General features: G+C 41.0%; 2 protein-coding genes across 12 annotated transcripts; one reads left to right on the plus strand and one right to left on the minus strand.

Annotated features, from left to right (window-relative positions):
* The first annotated feature begins 8730 nt into the window (after window positions 1-8730).
* On the plus strand, window positions 8731-13059 carry zgc:174895 (purine phosphoribosyltransferase family protein). The gene is made up of 5 exons (XM_014214313.2): window positions 8731-9141; window positions 10829-10922; window positions 11391-11537; window positions 12142-12237; window positions 12406-13059. The coding sequence occupies exons 1-5, from the start codon at window positions 9019-9021 to the stop codon at window positions 12546-12548; spliced, it is 603 nt and encodes a 200-aa protein (XP_014069788.1). The 5' UTR covers window positions 8731-9018; the 3' UTR covers window positions 12549-13059.
* Window positions 13060-17767: 4708 nt separating this feature from the next.
* Window positions 17768-23902, minus strand: LOC106612797 (ras-related protein Rab-34). Of its 11 annotated transcripts, XM_014214310.2 has the most exons (14): window positions 23528-23899; window positions 23170-23271; window positions 22856-23011; window positions 22712-22759; window positions 22160-22263; window positions 21116-21207; window positions 20914-20982; window positions 20614-20715; window positions 20459-20523; window positions 20273-20324; window positions 20082-20163; window positions 19617-19707; window positions 19345-19452; window positions 17769-18416 (listed from the first exon to the last, which is right to left on the minus strand). In XM_014214310.2, exons 5-14 carry the CDS (start codon window positions 22232-22234, stop codon window positions 18349-18351), a joined length of 804 nt encoding a protein of 267 aa, XP_014069785.1. In that variant the 5' UTR covers window positions 22235-22263; window positions 22712-22759; window positions 22856-23011; window positions 23170-23271; window positions 23528-23899; the 3' UTR covers window positions 17769-18348. The 11 variants fall into 11 exon arrangements, with proteins under 11 accessions (XP_014069779.2, XP_014069785.1, XP_045580564.1 ...); XM_014214304.2 differs by lacking the exons at window positions 23170-23271; window positions 23528-23899 and having other exon boundaries at window positions 17768-18416; window positions 22959-23148; XM_045724608.1 differs by lacking the exon at window positions 22712-22759 and having other exon boundaries at window positions 22959-23271; window positions 23528-23902.
* Window positions 23903-26009: the final 2107 nt, after the last annotated feature.

Genomic DNA, 26009 nt, shown 5'->3' on the forward strand with positions numbered 1-26009 from the left:
ATCCAAATGAGACAATAACTACAGGAAAGTATATTAACAAGGCACTTTTTTGCGTGCGTCTTTGTCTCTTATACGTATTCAATTTATTTATAGGCGAATAATCAAAGAAAGCAGAACCGATAGGGTTAATAGGATGGCGTGAACTACTGCTGCCAGCCTAGGCCGCAAGTTACCTCCCCGTCCATCCCCCTTTTCATAAAAAAAATCGAAATTTAACTTTGGTGACGCTGGAAGCAAGGAGGAGGTTCTTCTCGCGCTTTCCATGGTAAAAAGGATGGCGTGATTCTTCCAACCCATGAGATTGGATATCTTTTAGATTCCACAAAAGGCATTGGTGGTGACCTAAATTAGAATGAACAAACGTCTTTCTTTTTCTAGAATGGAAAGGTTTGCAAATCTTGCACGCAACCCGCGCTCTCTCAGCAGCATGTATGAGCAACCTGGGTTTAATTCATGTTCTTTCGGGGGTTGAAACCTACTTCCGATGGAGGATGGAGAGTTGAGGTTGAGGTCATGTCAGAGGGTGCACTACTGTGTCCAAGCCAACCGTAATTGTTGCCCTAGTGTCGAATGGGGTAATTTACTTGGACTGGCACTGCATGGTGGTACGGGCAGGTAATTCATCTCTTAAAGTAGCTAACTGTGTAATGGAACTCATTTTACAAACACGGACTGTGCATTTTAAATATTGCAACCTATACTTCTTTGGCAACATTTTATTGGGTTTTATGGACTATTAAATATTTCACCCAATTAGCTAGGTCTGCATGTGCAGTCACTAGTCCAGACAAAAATCGGCGGTGAGTTCTAATCAGCCCACTGTTTTGTCACAAGGCAGAATTTACCATGAGCTTCCAGGATAGGCGTAGGCCTTTTGTATTCTCCGCAAATGCACTGGAATCGGATTGTTATTAGAAGGTGGAGAGAAATGATGCAAAATCACCTGAGGCAACATTCGACTAAACCTTGGAAAAGCCCCTGGGTTAATTGAATGCTCATTACTGTAAAGATTAAGTGGGTGGAAAACAATAATTCTTCTGTGCTCCAGATATTATAAATCAAATAGCTTGTTTCCATTGGTATTACGTTTTGACATTGATAAAAGTCTGCCTATATGCTGGTAATCCGTTTGGATAGCCTTGGGACCTTTCCATTGACTATATAATAAAGCCTTTATAATCCATTTTTAATAGGCAAATAGTTACAGTTGGTATTATCAGAATAAGAGTTTAAATAGAAAGTGACAATAAGAAATTATTGATAAAACGAAATTATTCACACTAATACGCACACGTTGTATTAGAAAACGTTCGCACTGTTACAAACAAACAAATGAGACACGGTAATACAATCTGCCGACAACACACATTTATTTATCTTTCTATTTAATGTAATTTTATTAAATGGAAGGTTCTGTCGATTTCTCCATTCTTACTATGGCGTCACAGAGTAGGCAAACAACTGAGTAGGCCTAGAGACACTTACCTTTTGGCTCTGTAGTCTCACCTAGACACGCATAGCACAGGTGCAACCTGCCTACCTAAACCCACTTATGAATGAGTTAATGAATTCCAGCTTCTTCTCATACTCTGACAGTCTAATGGGATGTGTACCTTCAGGACACTCTTTGACTGTGAGCAGAGAGGAGGAGTTGAGATTGATAAGGGACTGTCCATGGAGACGCAAAAGGATATTTTCTCAGGTGAGGGAACATTATTGACAAGATAGTATTAGCCATAGAATTAGGAATTACTAAAATACTAGAATGGACATGAACCTTATGATGGCATAAAGGTCAGCCATTTTGGTCAGGGAGTTGGTCAACCATGGTTTGCCAGTGCTGTGATATTGTGTAAAATAATTAATTTAAAGAATTTACCTGCACTGCACGTTTGTTAGCTAGCTAGCCAGTCAGTTTTAGAGGAAAGATTCCATAAATCTTTCAAATTAACTGCCAATATGCCAACATTCCATTTTAAACAATGCAGTCAATCCACAGCCATACACTGGCTGAAATCAGTTGATGATAGGACTTAGACAAGTTGTAAATGCAACAAGTACTGATATTGTATCATACACCACATGACCAAAGGTATGTGGACACACCCTCTCATTCCAAAATCATGGGTATTAATATGGAGTTGGTCCCACCTTTGCTGCTATAACAGTTTCCACTCTTCTGGTAAGGCTTTCCACTAGATGTTGGAACATTGTTGCAGGGACTTGCTTCCATTCAGCCACAAGAGCATTCGTGAGGTCGGTCACTGATGTTGGAAGATTAGGCCTGGCTCGCAGTCTGCGTTCCAATTCATCCCAAAGGTGTTCAACGGGGTTGAGGTCAGGGCTCTGTGCAGGCCAGTCAAGTTCTTCCACACCGATCTCAACAAACCATTTCTGTATGGACCTCGCTTTGTGCACAGGAGCATTGTCATGCTGAAACAGGAAAGGGCCTTCCCCAAGCTCTTGCCACAAAGTTGGAAGCACAAATCGTGTAGAATGTCATTGTATGCTGTTGCGTTAAGATTTCCCGTCAATGGAACTAATGGGTCTACCCCAAACCATGAAAAGCAGCTCCAGACCATTATTCCCCCTCCACCAAACTTTACAGTTGGCACTATGCATTGGGGCAGAGAGCGTTCTCCTGGCATCTGCCAAACCCAGATTCGTCCATCGGACTGCCAGATGGTGAAGCGTGATTCATCCCTTCAGAGAACGCGTTTCCACTGCTCCAGGGTCCAATGGCGGCGAGCTTTACACCACTGCAGCCGATGTTTGGCATTGCACATGGTGTTCTTAGGCTTGGGTGCGGCTGCTCGGCCATGGAAACCCATTTCATGAAGCTCCTGACAAACAGTTCTTGTGCTGACGTTGCTTCCAGAGGCAGTTTGGGACTCCGTAGTGAGTGTTGCAACCGAGGACAGACGATTTTTACGCACTACGCGCTTCAGCACATCGGCGGTCCTGTTCTGTGAGCTTGTGTGGCCTACCACTTCACGGCTTAGCCGTTGTTGCTCCTAGACGTTTCCACTTCACAATAACAGCACTTACAGTTGACTGGGGCAGCTCTAGCAGGGCAGAAATTGTACGAACTAACTTGTTGGAAAGGTGGCATGCTATGAGAGTGCCAAGTTGAAAGTCACTGAGCTCTTCAGTGAGGCCATTCTACTTCCAATGTTTGTCTATGGAGGTTTCATGGCTGTGTGTTCGATTTTATACACCTGTCAGCAACGGCTTAAATAGCTTAATCCACTAATTTGAAGGGGTGTCCACATACTTTTGTAAATATACTGCTCAAAAAAATAAAGGGAACACTTAAACAACACAATGTAACTCCAAGTCAATCACACTTCTGTGAAATCAAACTGTCCACTTAGGAAGCAACACTGATTGACAATACATTTCACATGCTGTTGTGCAAATGGAATAGACAACAGGTGGAAATTATAGACAATAAGCAAGACACCCCCAATAAAGGAGTGGTTCTGCAGGTGGAGACCACAGACCACTTCTCAGTTCCTATGCTTCCTGGCTGATGTTTTGGTCACTTTTGAATGCTGGCGGTGCTTTCACTCTAGTGGTAGCATGAGACGGAGTCTACAACCCACACAAGTGGCTCAGGTAGTGCAGCTCATCCAGGATGGCACATCAATGCGAGCTGTGGCAAGAAGGTTTGCTGTGTCTGTCAGCGTAGTGTCCAGAGCATGGAGGCGCTACCAGGAGACAGGCCAGTACATCAGGAGACGTGGAGGAGGCCGTAGGAGGGCAACAACCCAGCAGCAGGACCGCTACCTCCGCCTTTGTGCAAGGAGGAGCAGGAGGAGCACTGCCAGAGCCCTGCAAAATGACCTCCAGCAGGCCACAAATGTGCATGTGTCTGCTCAAACGGTCAGAAACAGACTCCATGAGGGTGGTATGAGGGCCCGACGTCCACAGGTGGGGGTTGTGCTTACAGCCCAACACCGTGCAGGACGTTTGGCATTTGCCAGAGAACACCAAGATTGGCAAATTCGCCACTGGCGCCCTGTGCTCTTCACAGATGAAAGCAGGTTCACACTGAGCACGTGACAGACGTGACAGAGTCTGGAGACGCCCGTGAGAGAACGTTCTGTTGCCTGCAACATCCTCCAGCATGACCGGTTTGGCGGTGGGTCAGTCATGGTGTGGGGTGGCATTTCTTTGGGGGGCCGCACAGCCCTCCATGTGCTCGCCAGAGGTAGCCTGACTGCCATTAGGTACCGAGATGAGATCCTCAGACCCCTTGTGAGACCATATGCTGGTGCGGTTGGCCCTGGGTTCCTCCTAATGCAAGACAATGCTAGACCTCATGTGGCTGGAGTGTGTCAGCAGTTCCTGCAAGAGGAAGGCATTGATGCTATGGACTGGCCCGCCCGTTCCCCAGACCTGAATCCAATTGAGCACATCTGGGACATCATGTCTCGCTCCATCCACCAACGCCACGTTGCACCACAGACTGTCCAGGAGTTGGCGGATGCTTTAGTCCAGGTCTGGGAGGAGATCCCTCAGGAGACCATCCGCCACCTCATCAGGAGCATGCCCAGGTGTTGTAGGGAGGTCATACAGGCACGTGGAGGCCACACACACTACTGAGCCTTATTTTGACTTGTTTTAAGGACATTACATCAAAGTTGGCCTGTAGTGTGGTTTTCCACTTTCATTTTGAGTGTGACTCCAAATCCAGACCTCCATGGGTTGATAAATTGGATTTCCATTGATTATTTTTGTGTGATTTTGTTGTCAGCACATTCAACGATGTAAAGAAAAAAGTATTTAATAAGATTATTTCTTTCATTCAGATCTAGGATGTGTTGTTTAAGTGTTCCCTTTATTTTTTTGAGCAGTGTATAATGTATAATAGCATTCAAAGTGTTCCAAGAATGAAAAAAAAACACATTTATGGCCTGTTTACGTATATTATAAAGGCTATTTATACAGAACATTGGTATAAAACCTGTATGAACTGTATTTATAATTATATGACAATATTTTAGGGTGTCAATAATTATATGACACACTTTCTGATATATCGCACGCCTTACTTGTTTCCCCCCTGCATTAGTAAAATCTGGATTATGCCTCCACTGCCATTCATTCCAATTAGACTGGTTTGGATTTCTCCCTGACCAATACGGCTGCCAGTTTCACTCCATTCTAGAACTTTGAGGGTGTATGACATAGCCAATCTAGTAGATTAATAGGATCTCTATGGCATTACAATTTTCATTAAGTCATATTTTCACGTTTCTACCAATGGTTTTGACCTACAGTATATTTACACATGGTATTGCAGGTACCAAAAGTCCAGACTATTCCTGAGCATCCAGATGAAGACATGATGTGTCAAGGAGGAGTCAGATGCGTCTCCTCCTCAAAGCTCAGAGACCTCACTAATACAACCCTGCTTGACACAACGGAGAGAAGATGAGTGTTGCTTGACAGTTAATGCATTTTTTATACATTTCTTTGAAATGTTACTTCTGTCAGTATATGTTTGACCTTATTGCCCCACAGTTTATATGATTGCTCTTTCCCCCATCCATAATCAATTTATGATGTGTGTGATAAAGTTAAAGCGGTTACTGTTTTAAAAAAACGCAAGATGGTTGGTTCACTCACCAAAAGTGGTTTGGCAGTCTTAATAACTTTAGAATTAATGAAAATGAAACATTCTTAAACCAAAGTATAAGTAAGAGAATTTAGGCTGAGTCCCAAATTACCCCCTTCTCCTTCCCCAGGCACTTCGGGCCTCCATTTGCTTGTTCACATGCCCCCACCATTTGCACAAATGTCCCAAAGCTGAGGAAGTGAAAATTATTGAGTGTGTATGGGCTAATTAGGCCCTTCGATAGCCTCTGACCAAGCCAGCAAGGCTGCAGGCTCCAGAGCAAAATGCTATTCCAACGGCAGGTATCCTAGTGGTTAGAGTGTTAGACTTATAACCAAAAGGTTGCAAGATCGAGTTGACAAGATAAAAATCTGTTGTTCTGCCCCTGGTCATAGGCTGTCATTGAAAATAAGAATTTGTTCTTAACTGACTTGCCTAGTTAAATGAAAAACACAGAAATACACCCCTTCAAATTGGTGGATTTGGCTATTTCAGCCACATCTGTTGCTGACAGGTGTATAAAATCCAGCACACAGCCATGCGATCTCCATAGACAAACATTGGAAGTAGAATGGCCTTACTGAAGAGCTCAGTGACTTTTAATGTGGCACAGTCATAGGATGCCATCTTTCCAACAAGTCAGTTTGCCACATTTCTGCCCTGCTAGAGCTGCCCTAGTCAATTGTAAGTGCTGTTATTGTGAAGTGGAAACATCTAGGAGCAACAACGACTCAGCCGCAAAGTGGTAGGCCACACAAGCTCACAGAACTGGACCACCCGAGTGCTGAAGCACATAGTGCGTAAAAATCATCTGTCCTCGGTTGCAACATTCACTTCAGAGTTCCTAACTACCTCTTGAAGCAAGGTCAGCACAGTAACTGTTGGTCAGGAGCTTCATTAAATGGGTTTCCATGGCCGAGCAGCCACACACAAGCCTAAGATGTTTAACTGTTACTGAGATTTATATCTTGTAAGGTCCCCCTCCAAAGACATGCTACATTTTGGGAATATCAATTTTTTTTCTCTCACTCTAGTGCAGTATAACTGTTTTATACAGCATTGCAACCAATCATTTATACCAGCATTTCTTTAGAAAGTTTACACCAGTCACGCTTCGATCAGACCAACAGCATAATTGCATCAATGCTGCGTAATAAATTCTGAAGTCAATCTTTTTTCATTGTGTAATCCAAAATTGTTATTGGAGATGTGTTCAACAAAAGTTCAACATTCACCTTTTGCTACTATTTCTGTTACCTCTACGCTTACAATTTGATGCATACATTGGATAGATCCTTATGACCCACAGAACACAGAATGCACTGCAACTGCCTCTGCAACTCAATGCTGCAAGGCAGAGAGGAAGAGGCGAAGCAAGAGCGATAACTGGACCCAAAATTTGGCTTCTCCAGCAGGTGTCATTAAGCTCACCAAGAAAGGAGTTTTTGTAATCAAATCAAAGTTTATTGGTCATGTACACATATTTGCAGATGTTATCGTAAATGCAGCGAACCCGAGCCACGGCCTGTTCACCCAACTACCACTGGCGTACCACACACCCCTGCATGGGCTCTGGGGGCCCCCAACCCCCCTGCCTCACAAGGGCTGCGGGGGTGTAGTTGTAGTGTGATGAACAGGCCGTGGCTCAGGTGGTTGAGGTCCTTGATGATCTTCTTGGCCTTCCTGTGACACCGGGTGCTGTACATGTCCTGGAGGACAGGCAGTGTGCCCCCGATGATGCGGCTAGGCTGACCGCATCACCCTCTAGAGAGCCCTGCGACTGCGGACGGTGCAGTTGCACAAAGTCCTCATAAGTGTCAGGGGACTCAATGTTGTTTTCCTTGTTGGTCAATGAGAATGTTGAATTTGGTTAATAAACATGTAATGGTTTATTTTCTTGGTGTGACTTACTTGATCGAATATACGTTTCGTAATGCTTAGGTTGTTACGAGTGTACTGATATAATTAGGACGCGTGACATCCTGCCAACTTCGAGAAAAAAACACTTTATCGGAGTTGTGTCTGTCGTTCACATGCATATCAGCCATCTCATTGGCTAGAATGGTCCCACCTGATTTTGCCTCCTGAAAGCCTTCCATTTTTGAAGAAATGTATTTCCATTGTTAGAGCAGCCACATGAGTAGCTGGTCAATATAACGGATAATCTGTGTGCAAGGTAAACACAGCATTCCATTGGTAAGGGAGAGGGGCTGGTTTGGGATCATAGAGATAGGAATAACATCTTTATATCTGTGCCATTATAGCATCTGTGACAGCATGGGCAGTGCCACAACCCATAGGAATCCCCACCCAGTTGTCTACTTTAAAATGGTGGAAGCCAATGGCGCTTCCCATGCCAAAATTGCATTTTGGCCACTAAAGGCTTCTATCATTATCTATGTTTGGGATTCACCAAAGTTATTTGTATGCAGAGTATCTTCACATATCCACCACAAGACAGCGTTGTAAGTCTATTTAAATATTAAAAAAATATATAATTTTTGTATTTTGTTATATCATTTAAAACAGCAAACTTTAAAATAGCTTTGCCATATTTTAGAGTAATCTTCTGTGCTATTTGAGCGGAATACACCATATTATTGCAATAAAGATTATATTTTAATTTTAACCAATCTTATTAACTTTTGCTCCAATTGTGTATTTAATTTAACTAAGGAGACTACATGTGTCACGGCTGTCGAAAGGAGGAGCGGACCAAGGTGCAGCGTGTGTGTCTTTCCACATTTTATTTACACTGTGAAACTATGCAATACATAAATAAACTGAATGACAAAAACAACAAACCGTGACGCAGCAGTGAAACATACACTACTCAAAGACAATCTCCCACAAACCCAGATGGGAAAAACCCCTACTTAAGTATGATCTCCAATTAGAGACAACGAGGACCAGCTGCCTCTAATTGGAGATCATCCCAAACAAGACCCAACATAGAAATACAAAAACTAGAACATAACAACATAGAAATAGAAAACATAGAATAGAACAAAGAACTACAAATCTCGAATGCACAACCAAATCACACCCTGACCTAACCAAAATAGAGAAACAAAATGTCCCTCTCAGGTCAGGGCGTGACAACATGTGAATTTTGATTCTGCAATCTAAAGTGTGTCTTGACATTGATTTAAACTGGATTATGACTTTTCATTCAGGTTGCATTACTTGTAAAAAAAATATTAGAAACGTTGCAATAACCAAATCAGGGTCTAGCACTAATTATAATGAGTAGAGCTCTGTAAGACCTCCATGTCAGTATGTACTCTGTGGCACATTGGCACACTCCCTGGAACCTGATATGGGTGGCGAGGTCAGCAGACAGATTCACAGCCCAGGCTCCTCTGCCTCTATAACTGTGTGGACTGTTACTACAAATGGACGCTTTGGCTGTTCCAACAGACAGGGGGAAAGGCTGGTACCTTTCCCTAATGGCACCAAACACCAAAGGACCAACTTTTGCCTGGTTGGACCCATCAAGACTCTACTGTAATTCCCAGGTACTAGTGATATACCTTTAGTTTCCTGGTCCATTTGTCCAAAGAAGATGAGAGTGAGTGTTGAGTGGCTTTTAGCAGTTGCATTTCACATTTCTGGGTCATCAAATTCTTGGGATGTATTCCCCAGGAGAGTACTTTTGCCTTTCAAGAGGGATTAAAAGATGATGTGGTAACTGAACAATACATTGGGTATCCTAAGTATTCACCCTCCTTGGATTTCTTCACATTTCATTGTGTTACAAAGTGGGATTAAGATGGATTTGTCCTTTTTTTGTAAACGATCTAGCCAAAACATTCTGTCATATCAAAGTGGAAGAAATATTTGAACATTATATAAAGATTAATGAAAAATATAACACTAATACTGTATACCTTGATTAGATAAGTATTAACCCCCGTGAGTCAATACATGTTAGAAACACCGTTGGTAGTGATTACAGATGCAAGTCTTCTTCGCACACCTGGATTGTGCAACTCATTATTATTTTCAAAATTCTAGCTCTGTCAAGGTGTTGCGGATCATGGCTAGACAGCAATATTCACATCTTGCCATAGATTTTCAATTAGATTTAAATCAAAACTGTAACTTGGCCGCTCAGGAACACCGTCTTCTTGGTAAGCAACTCCAGTGTATATTTGGCCTTGTGTTGTAAGTTATTGTCCTGCTGAAAGGTAAATTCCTCTCCCAGTGTCTGGTATAAAGCAGACTGAAGCAGGTTTTCCTCTAGGATTTTGCCTGTGCTTAGCTCCATCCTGTTTCTTTTTACCCTGAACAACTCACCAGTCCTTGCTGATTTCAAGCACACCCATACCATGATGCAGCCACCACCATGCTTGAACATAAGGAGGCAGTTACTCAGTGATGTGTTGTGTTTGCCACAAACATAAGGCTTTGCATTTAGGCCAAAAAGTGTATTCCTTTGCCGTGTTTTTTGCAGTATTACTTTAGTGCCTTGTTGCATATGCACAGGATGTATGTTTTTGAATATTTCTATTCTGTAGATTTGTATTCTTATTTGAACTGTCATTTAGGTCATTATTGTGGAGTCACTACAATGTTGTTGTTGATCTATCCTCAGTTTTCTCCCATCACAGCCATTGAACTCTATAACTGTTTTAAAATGACCAATGACCTCATAGTGACATCCCTGAGCATTTTTCCTTCCTGTCCTGCAGCTTAGTTCAGAATGACGACTGTATTTTTTATGTCTGGGTGGTTTAATACATAATCTACAGCATAATTATTAACTTGACCACGCTTAAAGATATATTCAATGTCTGATTTGTTATTGTTAACCATCTACCAAGCACTGCCCTTCTTTCTTATAAACTGACCGGTGAGTGTATTTTAATTATTTTATTTTATTATAAATTAATTAATTAGTAAAAATTTGTAGAATTTTCTTTTCACTTTGACATTATGGAGTATGTTGTGTAGATCAATGAGAAAAATTACGATGAAATCTATTTCAATCCCACTTTGTAACGGAAACAAAATACGAAGAAATCCACGGGGGGTGAATACTTATGATACCCACTGTACAACCTATAACTATAACAAATTTCCCCTGCAGTGTGTAAAATGTGTATTTTGCCAAGTGCATATACATAAATATACTGTAAGGAAACCCATAGCAGTCCGGGTGGTCAATCTGGTTCATTCTGGTTTATTTTGTCTCTAATCCAGGCTCTGTCAGATTGTGTGAAGGACCTTCTCTATCCATTCCAGAAAGAGGCCATTGACCTGGTAGTGGGTATAGATGCAATGGGATTCATCCTCGGTAAACAACCAGTCAATAATGTTTTAGGAAAACATACAATCTCAACCAATCTGCTCATGTGTTGTTGCTGAAGTGTGGCTCCATGCTACTTACTTGATACTAATTTTATTTCATATCCAGCAAGCTCCACTGAAAGGGCAGGAAACCTAACCCCCTTGGCAATGATACTTAATTTAGGGGTAGTACACATAGGTCCTGCTTGGGGATTTGCGTCACCAAGGACACACTTTAAGAGTACGATATCACACCATGCAATTCAAAATAAAAGCCTTGCTAAATCAATCACAGTATGTGTGAAGTGGATCTGTATGGATTGATCTATATGGAATGCTGCTGTCACTTCAATCACTTCAATTTCTTCTGAGAGAAAATATTGATTGGTGAAATGAACTCTCACAATCTCATCAATACAATAACAGTCTATCTGTGCTGTTTCTAAGATGTAATTTTTATCTTGGTGGTTTTCAGGATCGGCTGTGGCCACCACCCTTGGAAAGGGCTTTCTGGCTATCCGCAAAGCAGGACACCTGTGCATACAAACCCAGAGCCAAGAGTACAGTGACTACTCAGGCAGAGAGAAGATGGTGGAGGTTCGCCTGGATGTGTTAAGGCCAGGTGAGTCACCATCACAGTCTGACAGGATATCTGTCCTTGGTGAATAAGTCACCATTTTGAGTCTATGGCCAATGAACGGACACCACTCGTCTAAGGTTTCAAGAGTCCTGCCTTGTTTGTAAAATCTTGAGGTGAAGGATAAAGAGACAGACTCATTAACATGAATGTAGCAATGGACAACATACAGTGTGATAGACAAGCTCAATGAACCCACAAGCAGAGGCAGTATAGCCTGTTTTGCCTCTGACTCTGTATTTGTTTCAATGAATGCAACCATGGCCTCATTCCCTCTTATTTCCTGTGACATAATGCCCTCTAGTGTTGGTGCAGGAACCAAGGGCCCTACTCTGTATAGCAAATATTTAAGGAAACATTTGCCCTTCAAGGTGATTCTCTGAATGTGTTTTGTCCTGTATCTCAGTAGGACTGCCAGTGTGCATACTGTGAGTTAGGAGTTTGAATAGAAATGCGGTGTAGATCCCAAATGGCACCCTATTCCCTTATTTTGACCAGTGCCCATAGAGCTAGTAATGCACTATGTAGGGAATAGGGTGCCATTTGGGATACAGACACAATCACTAGTTGGTCTGTCTCTGTGCTTCAGGGCTCCAGGTGCTGATAGTGGACCAGTGGATAGAGACCGGAGGAACCATGAAGGCTGCTATCAAACTGGTGGAGAGGCAGGGAGCGACTGTTGTAGGTCAGTGTGTAATCACAGCGCCAGATAATGTGTCTCATTGCTAGACTTAATTTAACTTGTTGTATCACTGAGAAGTGAAAAAATATGTATACTTTAATCACAACTGTATACTTTAAAGTTTTCTTCTTCCTTTATTTATTATCAAGTAAAAGTAATGCATATTTGCAGGTGTTGCTGCTGTGGCCATTGAGAACAGCGAGGGAGGGAAGTGGATCAAGGAGAAATACAAACACTCTCACTGCATCCCGGAGGAACTACAGAGTCAAATTGACAAACAATATCTTGACTCCTTCAAGAGCTTCGCCAGTTAAGTGCTCAAACTCAAGGTCACGCAATTCAGAGTAGGGTAGGCTATCTCCAACTGTGCTGACCAGGATTCTATGTTACTCTTGCATGGTGCTTTGTCCAAGAAGTCATGAAGATCATATATTGCCTTGGAGTGGCAATGCATTCAATGCTTTTTTGCTTCTATACAAGCATATTGTATATACAGTGCCTAGTGAAAGTCTACACACCTGTTGCACAGTCTTCACATTTTGTTGCATTAAAATGGGATGACATTTAATTTTTTTGCTACAGATCTACACAACCTCCTCCACAAATTCAAAGTGAAAGAAAGTTAGAAAAATGTTCTTCATACCCCAGAGTTAATACTTGGTGGAAGCCCAAGACCTACTAGGTACACCACCGTGGCTTGCTATATAAAGCAGAAATGGCCGGCCTCTTGGGCTTTTCACACACGACAGTGCAGTGTCTCGGGTTCACCGAGAATGGTGCGACAAAGAAAAAAAAAATCTAGTCAACAGCGACAGTCCTGTGGGCGAAAACAGCTTGTCGATGAGAGTGGTTGAAAAATAAACTACAGGTTTGTGGTGGCAGCACCATGTTGGGTATGCTTGTCACTGGCAGGGCTGGGGAGTTTGTTAGGATTTTCTTTTAAATGTAATGTAAGCATAGCCCATTACATTACCTCAGTCTTCTGAAAACCTAACCCCGGGATATATAAAAAAAAATTGTGCGCAACAATTACCCAAATTGTAATGCCAAATATGCACAGAATGGCTTACCAGGAGGTGTTGACTGTTTCTAAATAGTCCAGTCTCAGTCCTGACTTAAAGAAAAACAAGACAATGTTTGAATATTGCTGTCCATCAATGATTCCCAACCAAATTTACTGAGCTTGAGCAATTTTGACAAAAACAATGGATATACAGTATGTTACCCTAGAGTTGTGTAAGGCTGGTAGAATCTTATGAAAAATTATTTACATCTGTAATAGCTGCCAAAGGTGCTTCCATTAAGTAAACTCACCAACAACAAAAAAACGTCCCTTTTCAGGACCATGTCTTTCGTAAAAATCCAAATAACTTCACAGATCTTCATTGTAAACAGTTTAAACACTGTTTCCCATGCTTGTTCAATGAACCATAAACAATTAATGAACATGCACCTGTGGAACAGTCGCTAAGACTGAGGCCTGTTGTAAGGCAGGTCCTCACCAGACATCACCGGCAACAATGTCACCTATAGGCACAAACCCACCATCGCTGGACCTGACAGGACTGGCAAAAAGTGCTCTTCACTGATGAGTCGCAGTTTTGTCTCACCAGGGGTGATGGTCGGATTCGCGTTTATCGTCGAAGGAATGAGCGTTACACCGAGGCCTGTACTCTGGAGCGGGACCGATTTGGAGGTGGAGGGTCCGTCATGGTCTGGGGCGGTGTGTCACAGCATCATCGGAGTGAGCTTGTTGTCATTGCAGGCAATCTTAACGCTGTGCGTTACAGGGAAGACATCCTCCTCCCTCATTTGGTACCCTTCCTGCAGGCTCATCCTGACATGACCCTCCAGCATGACAATGCCATCAGCCATACTGCTCATTCTGCGTGTCATTTCCTGCAAGACTGGAATGTCAGTGTTCTGCCATAGCCAGCAAAGAGCCCAGATCTCAATCCCATTGAGCACGTCTGGGACCTGTTGGATCGGAGGGTGAGGGCTAGGGCCATTCCCTCAAGAAATGTCCAGGAACTTGCAGGTGCCTTGGTAGAAGAGTGGGTAACATCTCACAGCAAGAACTGGCAAATCTGGTGCAGTCCATTAGGAGGAGATGCACTGCAGTACTTAATGCAGCTGGTGGCCACACCAGATACTGACTGTTACTTTTGATTTTGACCCCCCCCCTTTGTTCAGGGACACATTATTCCATTTATGTTAGTCACATGTCTGTGGAACTTGTTGAGTTTATGTCTCAGTTGTTGAATCTTATGTTCAAACAAATATTTACACAAGTTAAGTTTGCTGAAAAAAACACAGTTGAGTGAGAGGACATGTCTTTTTTTGCGGAGTTTATTAACATACAGTATGCAATCAATGCAGATTTGCCACCAATGCTCCTTATAGGACACATCACTGCACTCTATACTCCTCTGTAAACTGGTCATCTCTGTAAACCCGTCGCAAGACCCACTGGTTAATGCTTATTTATAAAACCCTCTTAGGCCTCACTCCCCCTATCTGTGATATCTACTGCAGCCCACATCCTCCACATACAACACCCATTCTGCCAATCACACTCTGTTAAAGGTGTAATGAGATGGGAGACAGAGTGCTGGTTTCAAGCGCAGGGCGCTTGTGTGTAAATGACACATGTGTGTAAATGTGTGTAAATGACATACAGGTGTGTGTGAACAGGTGATCAGAATTCAGGTGATTGGGATCCGGAGAGTGAGCTGCATTCAGGGGATCTATGTGTTTGAGAGTGTGAGATGGAAGCAGACGTTACAAAAGGTCCCCAAAGCACACACATCCCTGCTTCGCTCGTCTTTTCAGTTCGCTGCAGCTAGCGACTGGAACGAGCTGCAACAAACACTCAAACTGGACAGTTTTATCTCCATCTCTTCAATCATGGACACTCTTACTGACAGTTGTGACTGCTTTACGTGATGAATTGTTGTCTCTACCTTCTTGCCCTTTGTGCTGTTGTCTGTGCCCAATAATGTTTGCACCATGTTTTGTGCTGCTGCCATGTTGTGTTGCTACCATGTTGTTGTCATGTTGTGTTTCTACCATGCTGTGTTGTCATGTGTTGCTACCTAGCTATGTTGTTGTCTTAGGTCTCTCTATATGTAGTGTTGTGTTGTCTCTCTTGTTGTGATCTGTGTTTTGTCATATATATATACCTATTTAAAAATATATATATTTAATCCCAGCCCCCGTAATAAGAACTTGTTCTTAACTGACTTTCCTAGTTAAATAAAGGTTAAATACAACAACAACAAAAAATCCTAATTTTGTATTTCTTAGTCATTTAGAAACAACAACAAAAATAACTTTGAAAATGTGGAGTAGGTTGTGTAGATTGACAGGAAAAAATATTTAATTGAATAAATGTTTTGTATTAATTTTAAGGAAGCAAAATGTGAAGATTGTGCAACGGGTGTGTAGACTTTCACTAGCGACTATATGTATTATTGTTTCATATTAGGAGGCCCTGGCTAATATGACAAACAGTTATAAAACATAATTGAATAACAGATTAGTGACTCATCCTATATAGAACTTTTAATAATAACTTTGAATTAGTCTAATTACCGGTAAACAGCAGTTTGATTTGATATAGAGCAGTGATTTTAAAGCTTATCTATATTTTGAGCTAAGTGCAGTAGTTTTTGATATATAGTATATCTTTATAGAGTCAAAACTTACATCTGCAATTAAACATATTAGATTTTTTTTTTAAATAATCTTTATTGTCTAAAAGGATAACTAGACATATGTATGCACATTTCACTCTAATGATATTCAACTAGAGGGATAATATAAGATCAGTCATTCAAATATCGCATATAATTCAAAATGAACAATTCGCAGTTATATTATTGTCTCTATCTAACCTAGACGAGGTACATCTGACTAATACACATCTCTCATACTGTATGAACACCTCTGTGCTGTTAAAAATAGGACTATCCAAACAAAGCAATGATACTACTTAGCTAGCATAATATAACCTCCCAGGATGGAGTCATGAGTTTCCATCTACAGTGAGGGGAAAAAGTATTTGATCCCCTGCTGATTTTGTACGTTTGCCCACTGACAAAGAAAGGATCCGTCTATAATTTGAATGGTAGGTTTATTTGAACAGTGAGAGACATAATAACAACAAAAAAATCCAGAAAAACGCATGTCAAAAATGTTATAAATTGATTTGCATTTTAATGAGGGAAATCAGAAAGATTTCTGGCTCCCAGGTGTCTTTTATACAGGTTACGAGCTGAGATTAGGAGCACACTCTTAAAGGGAGTGCTCCTAATCTCAGTTTGTTACCTGTATAAAAGACACCTGTCCACAGAAGCAATCAATCAATCAGAATCCAAACTCTCCACCATGGCCAAGACCAAAGAGCTCTCCAAGGATGTCAGGGACAAGATTGTAGACCTACACAAGGCTGGAATGGGCTACAAGACCATCGCCAAGCAGCTTGGTGAGAAGGTGACAACAGTTGGTGCGATTATTCGCAAATGGAAGAAACACAAAAGAACTGTCAATCTCCCTCGGCCTGGGGCTCCATGCAAGATCTCACCTCGTGGAGTTGCAATGATCATGAGAACGGTGAGGAATCAGCCCAGAACTACACGGGAGGATCTTGTCAATGATCTCAAGGCAGCTGGGACCATAGTCACCAAGAAAACAATTAGTAACACACTACGCCGTGAAGGACTGAAATCATGCAGCGCCCGCAAGGTCCCCCTGCTCAAGAAAGCACATATACATGCCCGTCTGAAGTTTGCCAATGAACATCTGAATGATTCAGAGGACAACTGGGTGAAAGAGTTGTGGTCGGATGAGACCAAAATGGAGCTCTTTGGCATCAACTCAACTCGCCGTGTTTGGAGGAGGAGGAATGCTGCCTATGACCCCAAGAACACCATCCCCACCGTCAAACATGGAGGTGGAAACATTATGCTTTGGGTGTTTTTCTGCTAAGGGGACAGGACAACTTCACCGCATCAAAGGGACGTTGGACGGGGCCATGTACCGTCAAATCCTGGGTGAGAACCTCCTTCCCTCAGCCAGGGCATTGAAAATGGGTCGTGGATGGGTATTCCAGCATGACAATGACCCAAAACACACGGCCAAGGCAACAAAGGAGTGGCTCAAGAAGAAGCATATTAAGGTCCTGGAGTGGCCTAGCCAGTCTCCAGACCTTAATCCCATAGAAAATCTGTGGAGGGAGCTGAAGGTTCGAGTTGCCAAACGTCAGCCTCGAAACCTTAATGACTTGGAGAAGATCTGCAAAGATGAGTGGGACAAAATCCCTCCTGAGATGTGTGCAAACCTGGTGGCCAACTATAAGAAACGTCTGACCTCTGTGATTGCCAACAAGGGTTTTGCCACCAAGTACTAAGTTATGTTTTGCAAAGTGGTCAAATACTTATTTCCCTCATTAAAATGCTAATCATTTTATAACATTTTTGACATGTGTTTTTCTGGATTTTTTTGTTGTTATTCTGTCTCTCACTGTTCAAATAAACCTACCATTAAAATTATAGACTGATCATTTCTTTGTCAGTGGGCAAACGTACAAAATCAGCAGGGGATCAAATACATTTTTCCCTCACTGTATGCTATTGTTACAAATTGTGCAAAAAACATATAGCATGCAAACACTAGACAAAACAACACTGTAAAAAATCTAATAGGCCTAATGGTGGTGTCTTAAAAATATCCATATTAGGTATTTGAAGACATCCATGATTGTCCATACTCCATAGCCATTTAAGCAGTAACGCGATAATCTGTCAACACTCAAAAACTGGAATTGTACAGTATGGAGTGCAATGACATAGAATAAATTTCATTCCGAAACTATAGATAGGCAAAAATAAACCAAGCACCACAGGAATCCACATCTAACCAAGGAGCTGTTCTTTCCGGGCCAGCAGAAATGAAAATCAAATGCCTGTGAATCCAAAAGTCGCTGTCCTGTCTGCTAGCTCCCACTGCAAATTCCATGTGTCTGGGAGTGGTCCGTGGTTCTCAGTTTCTCTTCTGAGGAAATTATGCTTTTTGCTTTGGTACCTTTTTACTGTAGTAGTCACGTGTTTGTCTTCATTGACAACAGTTTGACTGTTTCTTCTTTGATGTTGCATACACGTTGTTTGAATTACTGTTAATTTCTGAAACAAACAAATAAACTTGCATGAAAAAAGACTCTTATGTGTTTCTTATGTTACTCATGCAACGGCCTGTCTGTAACCTAGTCAGGGTTAACATGGCGAGAGAAGTGATGTTATTAATGTTACATACAGTGGCGTGCGAAAGTATTCACCCCCCTTGGCATTTTTCCTATTTTGTTGCCATACAACCTGGAATTAACATTTTTGGGGGGGTTTGTATAATTTGATTTACACAACATGCCTACCACTTTGAAGATGCAAAATATTTTTTATTGTGAAACAAACAAGAAATAAGACAAAAAAACAGAAAACTTAAGCGTGCATAACTATTCACCTCACCAAAGTCAATACTTTGTAGAGTCACCTTTTGCAGCAATTACAGCTGCAAGTCTCTTGGGTATGTCTCTACAAGCTTGGCACCTCTACCCACTGGGATTTTTGCCCATTCTTCAAGGCAAAACTGTTCCAGCTCCTTCAAGTTGGATGGGTTTCGCTGGTATACAGCAATCTTTAAGTCATACCACAGATTCTCAATTGGATTGAGGTCTGGGCTTTGACTAGGCCATTCCAATACATTTAAATGTTTCCCCTTAAATCACTCGAGTGTTGCTTTAGCAGTATGCTTAGGGTCATTGTCCTGCTTGAAGGTGAACCTCCGTCCCAGTCTCAAATCTCTGGATGACTGAAACAGGTTTCCCTCAAGAATTTCCCTGTATTTAGCGCCCTCCATCATTCCTTTAATTCTGACCAGTTTCCCAGAATTTTGACTATTTTGTGTATGTCCATTACATGAAATCCAAATAAAAATCAATTTAAATTACAGGTTGTAATGCAACAAAATAGGAAAAACACCAAGGGGGATGAATACTTTTGCAAGGCACTGTAACGCTTGTTTCCATATTTTAACAGTGCACAGCTGTATACTCACTGATAACGTCCCCAATGTGCCTTGATCCACTCTTCTCTAGCTCTGCCAGAACGTTGGCCTCAAATGCCAATGATGCAATACGGAAGAAAAACTCCCTCACATTTTCCCCTACAACAAAAACAGGAGGAGAAAAACATGAAGTCACATTTGTTCCTCAGATGTTTAAACAATTAGTTTATGATAATTGATAATACCGCCTTATAAACAAGTAGGCTGCATCCTGTCATATTGCTACCAATCTCAACATTGATCTGATGTATTAGCCCACCCACCAGTCAATGATGACAAGGCCCAATATTCTGCTTTGATTTCCTCAGCCAGTTCGATGGCATCCTGTTCAATCTGAGAGTACTGAGCAGGAGACTGAGGAAATAGCATAGAGAAGAGGAAAATACAAACCCAATAGAAAACAAACATACAGTATAATAATAATATACAGTACTCCATGCATTTATACAGAAGCTTTTTCAATATCTTAGTATCCAGTATATATGGATTCCTGTGGTACGGTGTTTAATAACACATGGATACTTGATGCCGTTGGCCTTTATCCAAATAATCCATATTTGACCTTCCCTAAAGCATCACCATACCACTGGAACAGAGGTGAATACTGGAACAGTGGTTAAGAAGTGGCTAAGTTGTATCCTCATCATGAAGTATGATCTTGAAATGGAGAGACTAAAACGGATCAATTGTGCCTCTGAAGAATGTATATCAAAAGAGTAAACACATACACTTAGGTCTTTCTTTGTGCCCACCAGGAAAAGCTGGACATTGGTAGGATCATTCTCCTTCAAGGCATCTTCAAGCCACTGCCTGTGGATAAACATAGCGACATTCAGATATGTTAAATAGAGTTTACAGAGCACACATGCAGCTGAAATGCACATCCATAGTCATGTCAGGTGATTCTAATGTATTTTACCTTGCATGGCCCAAAGATGCCACATCATTTACATCGAACACAATAACAATAGCTGGAAAACAAAATTAACTTCATTAGTAAACTCAAACCTCATCACATCTGTCCCAAAGAACATGGCAACATGTTATAGGTCATAATGAATGATATGGAAACATAAAAACTGGTCAAAAGAGAAACTCCCCTTACTCTGAGCTCCCCTGTAGTATGTGGAAGCAATACACTTGAACCTCTCCTGCCCCGCAGTGTCCCACCTATAGAGGAGAAAGATATTGGTGAGTGAAGGGACACAGGTTAGCTCTGGGGATTAATACTGTAGAACACACCAGTAGAAAGAGACTCACAACTGTAAGCTGAAAGGCACCCCCAACACTTCAAACCGCTCCATCTCAAAGTCAACGCCAATGGTCGCCTTGTAGTTCTTGTCAAATGCATCCTTGCAAAACCTAATGATAAAAGCGTGAAATATTAGGAAAATTGGCTGACAATCTGTACTTACAAACAACCTAGAAAAAATACAACCTACGGTATTCAAGTTTGCTGTACGCCGTGCATTCCATCCGGTTATTGATTCACCAAAACTGCCCAGTTGACTCATACTGCAATCAACTACTACGCATCAGCAGTATCCAAGCTTTGCTTACCTATTAATCAGACATGTTTTTCCCACAGCCAGGTCACCAACCACTATGACCTTAGCAATTTTAAACCTACTGGAGGAGAAGGAGACACAGACAGAGAGACAATCAAAGATCCCAATGAGACACATACCAACCTCATCCCCATAATGCCATAAGGGAACTACCTGTATATCTTGAACATGAAAAGGTTTTGTGGCCTACCCACCCTACTGTGCCAGTGCGTTGCTCCTGGCAGGCAGTCTTCACTTTGGAGTTGAACTCATCTTTAGTATGCACAGCAGCCTTCTTACTGTAAAACTAGATTAGAACATAATGAACACAGCGTTATGAGATTGGTGGCTTGGTAACACTTTACTTGACACCCAGTGTCATAGCACATTATGACACGGCCATAACCATGTCATAATGTGTCATAACAGCTGACATAACTTGTCATAACCTGTCATAATATAGTCATAACACTGTCATGACCCATATATTTACACCTGTTGTGACATATGTTGCATTATTTTATGGCTGGTTATGACACCTACATAAGAGTGTCAAAACTCACATTTATTCAATTTAGTTTTTGCCATGCCAAGACATTTCCTTTCGTTTTAAAGTTTGTTTCTTAAATCCTTTGTTTCGTTGATGTTGTAATGAATTCTTCAGTCATGTTTTTTTCATCATATTTTAAATAACTTGTAGAAAATGCACTTTATGACACTGTCAAGAAGCATTATGACCATCATTATCATATAAGAAAGATAGGCCTATTACGTACTGTACATGCCCTTATGTCAGTTATTAGTCTAAAAGTGGGTGTTGGGTCTTGCTCCTGAAATCTGCTCCTGCATTCATCCCACTCATCAGCAACAGAGCATTGGGGTAGGTGCATGTCTGACATCAACGTGTGCACAATTACAATGTTAATTTAATATGGTCAATTGCAAAAAAACATATATAACATAAACATACTGTTGACACATAGGCTATGGTGTAATGGAATGTTTGCCTTGTGTGGTAGGTTTTGACACTCTTATGTAGGTGTCATAACCAGCCCTAAAATAACACAATATGTCACAACAGGTCTAAATATGTGTCATGATAGTGTTATGACCATATTATTACAGGTTATGACAAGTTATGTCAGCTGTTATGACATGTTATGACATACGTGTTATGACGCTGAGTGTCGGCTTTACAATCTCAGACAAGGTTAACACATTCAAATTATTGTTTGACTGCTAGCATGTAAGATGCTTACCTGAGGAAGCTGGGCAATGATGCGGTCCCTTCGAACAGGAGGCAGAACACTCATGGATGGCACTCGGACAGACATTAGGCCAAGATAACAGTGATCAAAGAGACCTACAGGGTAAAAAACAAATAAGGGGAGAGAGAAATTTAGATTTTATTAACATGACAATTACGAGAAAGAGTAGCCTATGCCACGTGGTATGACAAGCCACTACATGATTAGCCTATGAGTCAGTAGCCAGTAACTCCTACATTCTGGAGATGATCCACTAATCTCTATTTTAATCCTATTGTTCTGTGCACAAAGACACATATTTACTGGAAGCTGTTTACAACAATATAGCTAATTCATATTGAACCAAGAATAGATTGTAAAAAATAGTCTTGCTGCTTTTTTATAATTGTAATCATGCTCTTCAAGAACCAAAACACGGGGACACATTGAAACATGACCTCCCTAAGATGGTTAAACAAAACCGAAGTTTTGTCTACAAAGGCAAAATAAAAAAGCTGCTAACTGGAACAGAGTCTAAACTGGGATGTCACTGGAGCTACATACCTTGTAACGGGACGGGATGAGGTTCTTTCGTCACGGAGCAGTAAGCGTCTTTCAGTCAATAAAAACAATGCTTTGACTTTTAGTTTGGTTTCTAGATTTGAGGATTTCACATAAATTAACCCAAATCTTTCCAAAAACACTCACCGTATTTGTTTACACCAAATAGACTCGATCTACGGAAGTGAGTGGGGAAAAAGTAGTCTGCGAATGATTTTGTTTTTTAGGCGGACCACTGACTCTGACTCACCTCCAGGTTCTCGTTGGAATTTGGGAAGTATGTTCAGCGCGGGTCGAGTCCCCCTGGCGGCAGATATCATTGGACACAGTGTAGCACAAACATGCATTATTATTTTCTTTTTTTTGCCAACATTGTTTATTATACAGAATCATGTAGGCTACAATCCAACATTATAGTCATTGGCACCATTATCCGATGATAGAACGCTAGGTTTTCTGACCTTTGATATTTACTGTAGACCTACGTTGCTTTGCCACTTTTTCTATATTCCATGCTCATCGACACTTCCTGTCTCGTGGATACAGGGAGGTGTAACGGGTGTCTTACCAGTAGTAGCCAATGGAAAATTACAATTAGGCAGGGTTTTAACTCCAAATCTTGCAAAATACAGTACATTTAGTTTTGGTATATTCGTCTTGCATTTGCACCAGCATTCATAAACTCTTTAGTTCAGCTTTTCTTAAAGTGGGTCGCGGACGAGTGAGAGTAAATGTATAATTATTTCATTAATTACTGGAATTGATTTAGCCAAGTGCATCTGCGCTCTCTGCTTAAGCAGCGGTCTTTGCGCGGTTTACCGGATATTTTTCTGCCGTTTTCTTGAAGATCACTCCGCGACACACACACGATGCAGCTCTATGGTTCAGCAGCAGATGATGCGCTGTCTGCCATCGACTTGTCATTCCCACTCGCCATCACTCGCCGCTGTCATCAAATGGACTCATGCTAGCTACAAGTTCTGACTTACTGAGCTCAGTTGTTATGAAACGCATATACAGCGATGAATTTCTCTCTCTTTCATACAAACGTATAACGAAGAGCGCCCACAATGTGTTTTGTGTGTGGAAGGGCCTAGTAATGAGTCTCTTAACGAACAAATTAATAAAACGACACGTCTTGACCAAACATCCACAGTATGATGGTAAACTCTGGGAGTTATTTCAAAACGGCATAATGCTTCAGGAAACAGTGCTTCGACAGTGGAAAAGTAAGTTAGCTAGTAAGCCATTGCTGTCATTTTATAACAGGTGATGGTAAGCAGAAATAAGGGGAGTACTAACTAACTCTCATAGTAGTAAATGTGAGTTTCTCTTTCAAACAATCCGCTGGCCTTGTACACAGCTAATAGCCAACATTCGCCAAAGCAAGCTAGCTACTGATAGCGTAACCGTAGTAACGGTACAGATGAAGATGAAAAATGTACATCTTACAGTATAAATTATTGTTGAAAACTACTCTAGGTTGGAACTGTTGCTGTTAAAATACAATAATAATTGTTATTCTTAACTGGAATTAACTGATTGAAGCAAGATGCTTTTGAGGCAAACACACAGTTCTGGGTTGCTCATCTACAGCAGGAAGCGGTCCCTGCCTGACTGAGAAAGCGGTATATGTTCTGGGCCAGTTAGGCACCACATACAGTTGAAGTCGGAAGTTTACATACACTTAGGTTGGAGTCATTAAAACTCGTTTTAGTTTAAGCTTGGTCGCAAATGGGTCTTCCAAATGGACAATGACCCCAAGCATACTTCCAAAGTTGTGGAAAAATGGCTTAAGGACAACAGAGTCAAGGTATTTGTAGTGGCCATCTCAAAGCCCTGACCTCAATCCCATAGAAAATGTGTGGGCGGAATTGAAAAAGCGTGTGCGAGCAAGGAGGCCTATAAACCTGACTCAGTTACACCAGCTCTGTCAGGAGGAATGGGCCAAACTTCACCCAACTTATTGTGGGAAGCTTGTGGAAGGCGAACTGAAACGTTTGACCCAAATACTAATTGAGTGTATGTAAACTTCTGGGAATGTGATGAAAAAAATTAAAGCTGAAATAAATAATTCTCTACTATTATTCTGACATTTCACATTCTTAAAATAAAGTGGTGATCCTAACTGACCTAAAACAGATAATTTTTACTAGGATTAAATGTCAGGAATTATGAAAAACTGAGTTTATATGTATTTGTCTAAGGTGTATGTAAACTTCCGACTTCAACTGTACATATGCGAGTCAGGGTTCTCAACTCTGACATATTTAAAAAATAAGTACAGAAACCGTTTCAAGGCTGAGCATAACCTCAGTGTTGCACTGTCAAAAACAGAGCCCAGAATAGACATGCTCTCATTAGGACTGTGTGTGTGTTTTCTGGTCTACATCTGTGTGACGTGATCAATCAGTTTATTCCAGTTCAGAATAAAAAATATGTATTGTATTTTAACAGCAACAGTTCCAACCTAGACTTTCTTTCAACAATAATTTATACAGTAACATGTACAGTAGGCCTGAACATATTTCATCTGTACTGTTACTTAGGGTTGCACTATCAAAAACTGAGTGTTCTGTTTTTCATCTGTGTGATGTGATCAATCCATTTATTCCAGTTCAGAATGAAAATTATTTATTTTATTTTAACAGCAACAGTTCCAACCTAGACAGATATGTAAGTGTTTTTAATGGAGGCAAAATAAACATTAATAGCTATTTATATGGATATTTAATATCATTGTTGTTTGTTTTTGACTATATTGCATCTGTTTTAGGCATACGGGCAATGAAATGTACCGATATTAATGTATAGTTGCATATTTTCTTAAACTTGGGTCCAGGAAAACACAGAATTTCTCATTTGGGTTCCAGGCTGAAAAAGTTTAACAACTCCTGCTTTAGTTCATACAAAATAGCTCTAGAGGGCAGCATAGATCCATGAAATATTTTATCTTTATGAATGGGACTATAATTCAAAACAGTTAGGCAATGTATTCCTTCCTTAACAAATTGTCTTTATTTGTTTAACAGATCATGAAGTTGCATTAAAAAAACAATGGCTTTTACAAAGCTTTAATAAGGCACATAAAATAAACAATTAAAATCAGAGATGTCATCTTCGAGTCACTCAATTGCTTTATAATTTATTATATCTTAAGCTATATTAGACTTTTTACAGTAAATAACCATAAGGCATGTTCTGTAAATGTTCACGGAATACCATTACATTTCAATATCTGTTTGGTTGTATTCTGCAATGTTTTTATTATTTTTACTATTTGCCAAAAGCCCATATAGCT

The sequence above is a fragment of the Salmo salar genome, chromosome ssa09 (assembly GCF_905237065.1).
Source record: "Salmo salar chromosome ssa09, Ssal_v3.1, whole genome shotgun sequence".
In the NCBI taxonomy this organism is placed as follows: domain Eukaryota; kingdom Metazoa; phylum Chordata; class Actinopteri; order Salmoniformes; family Salmonidae; genus Salmo; species Salmo salar.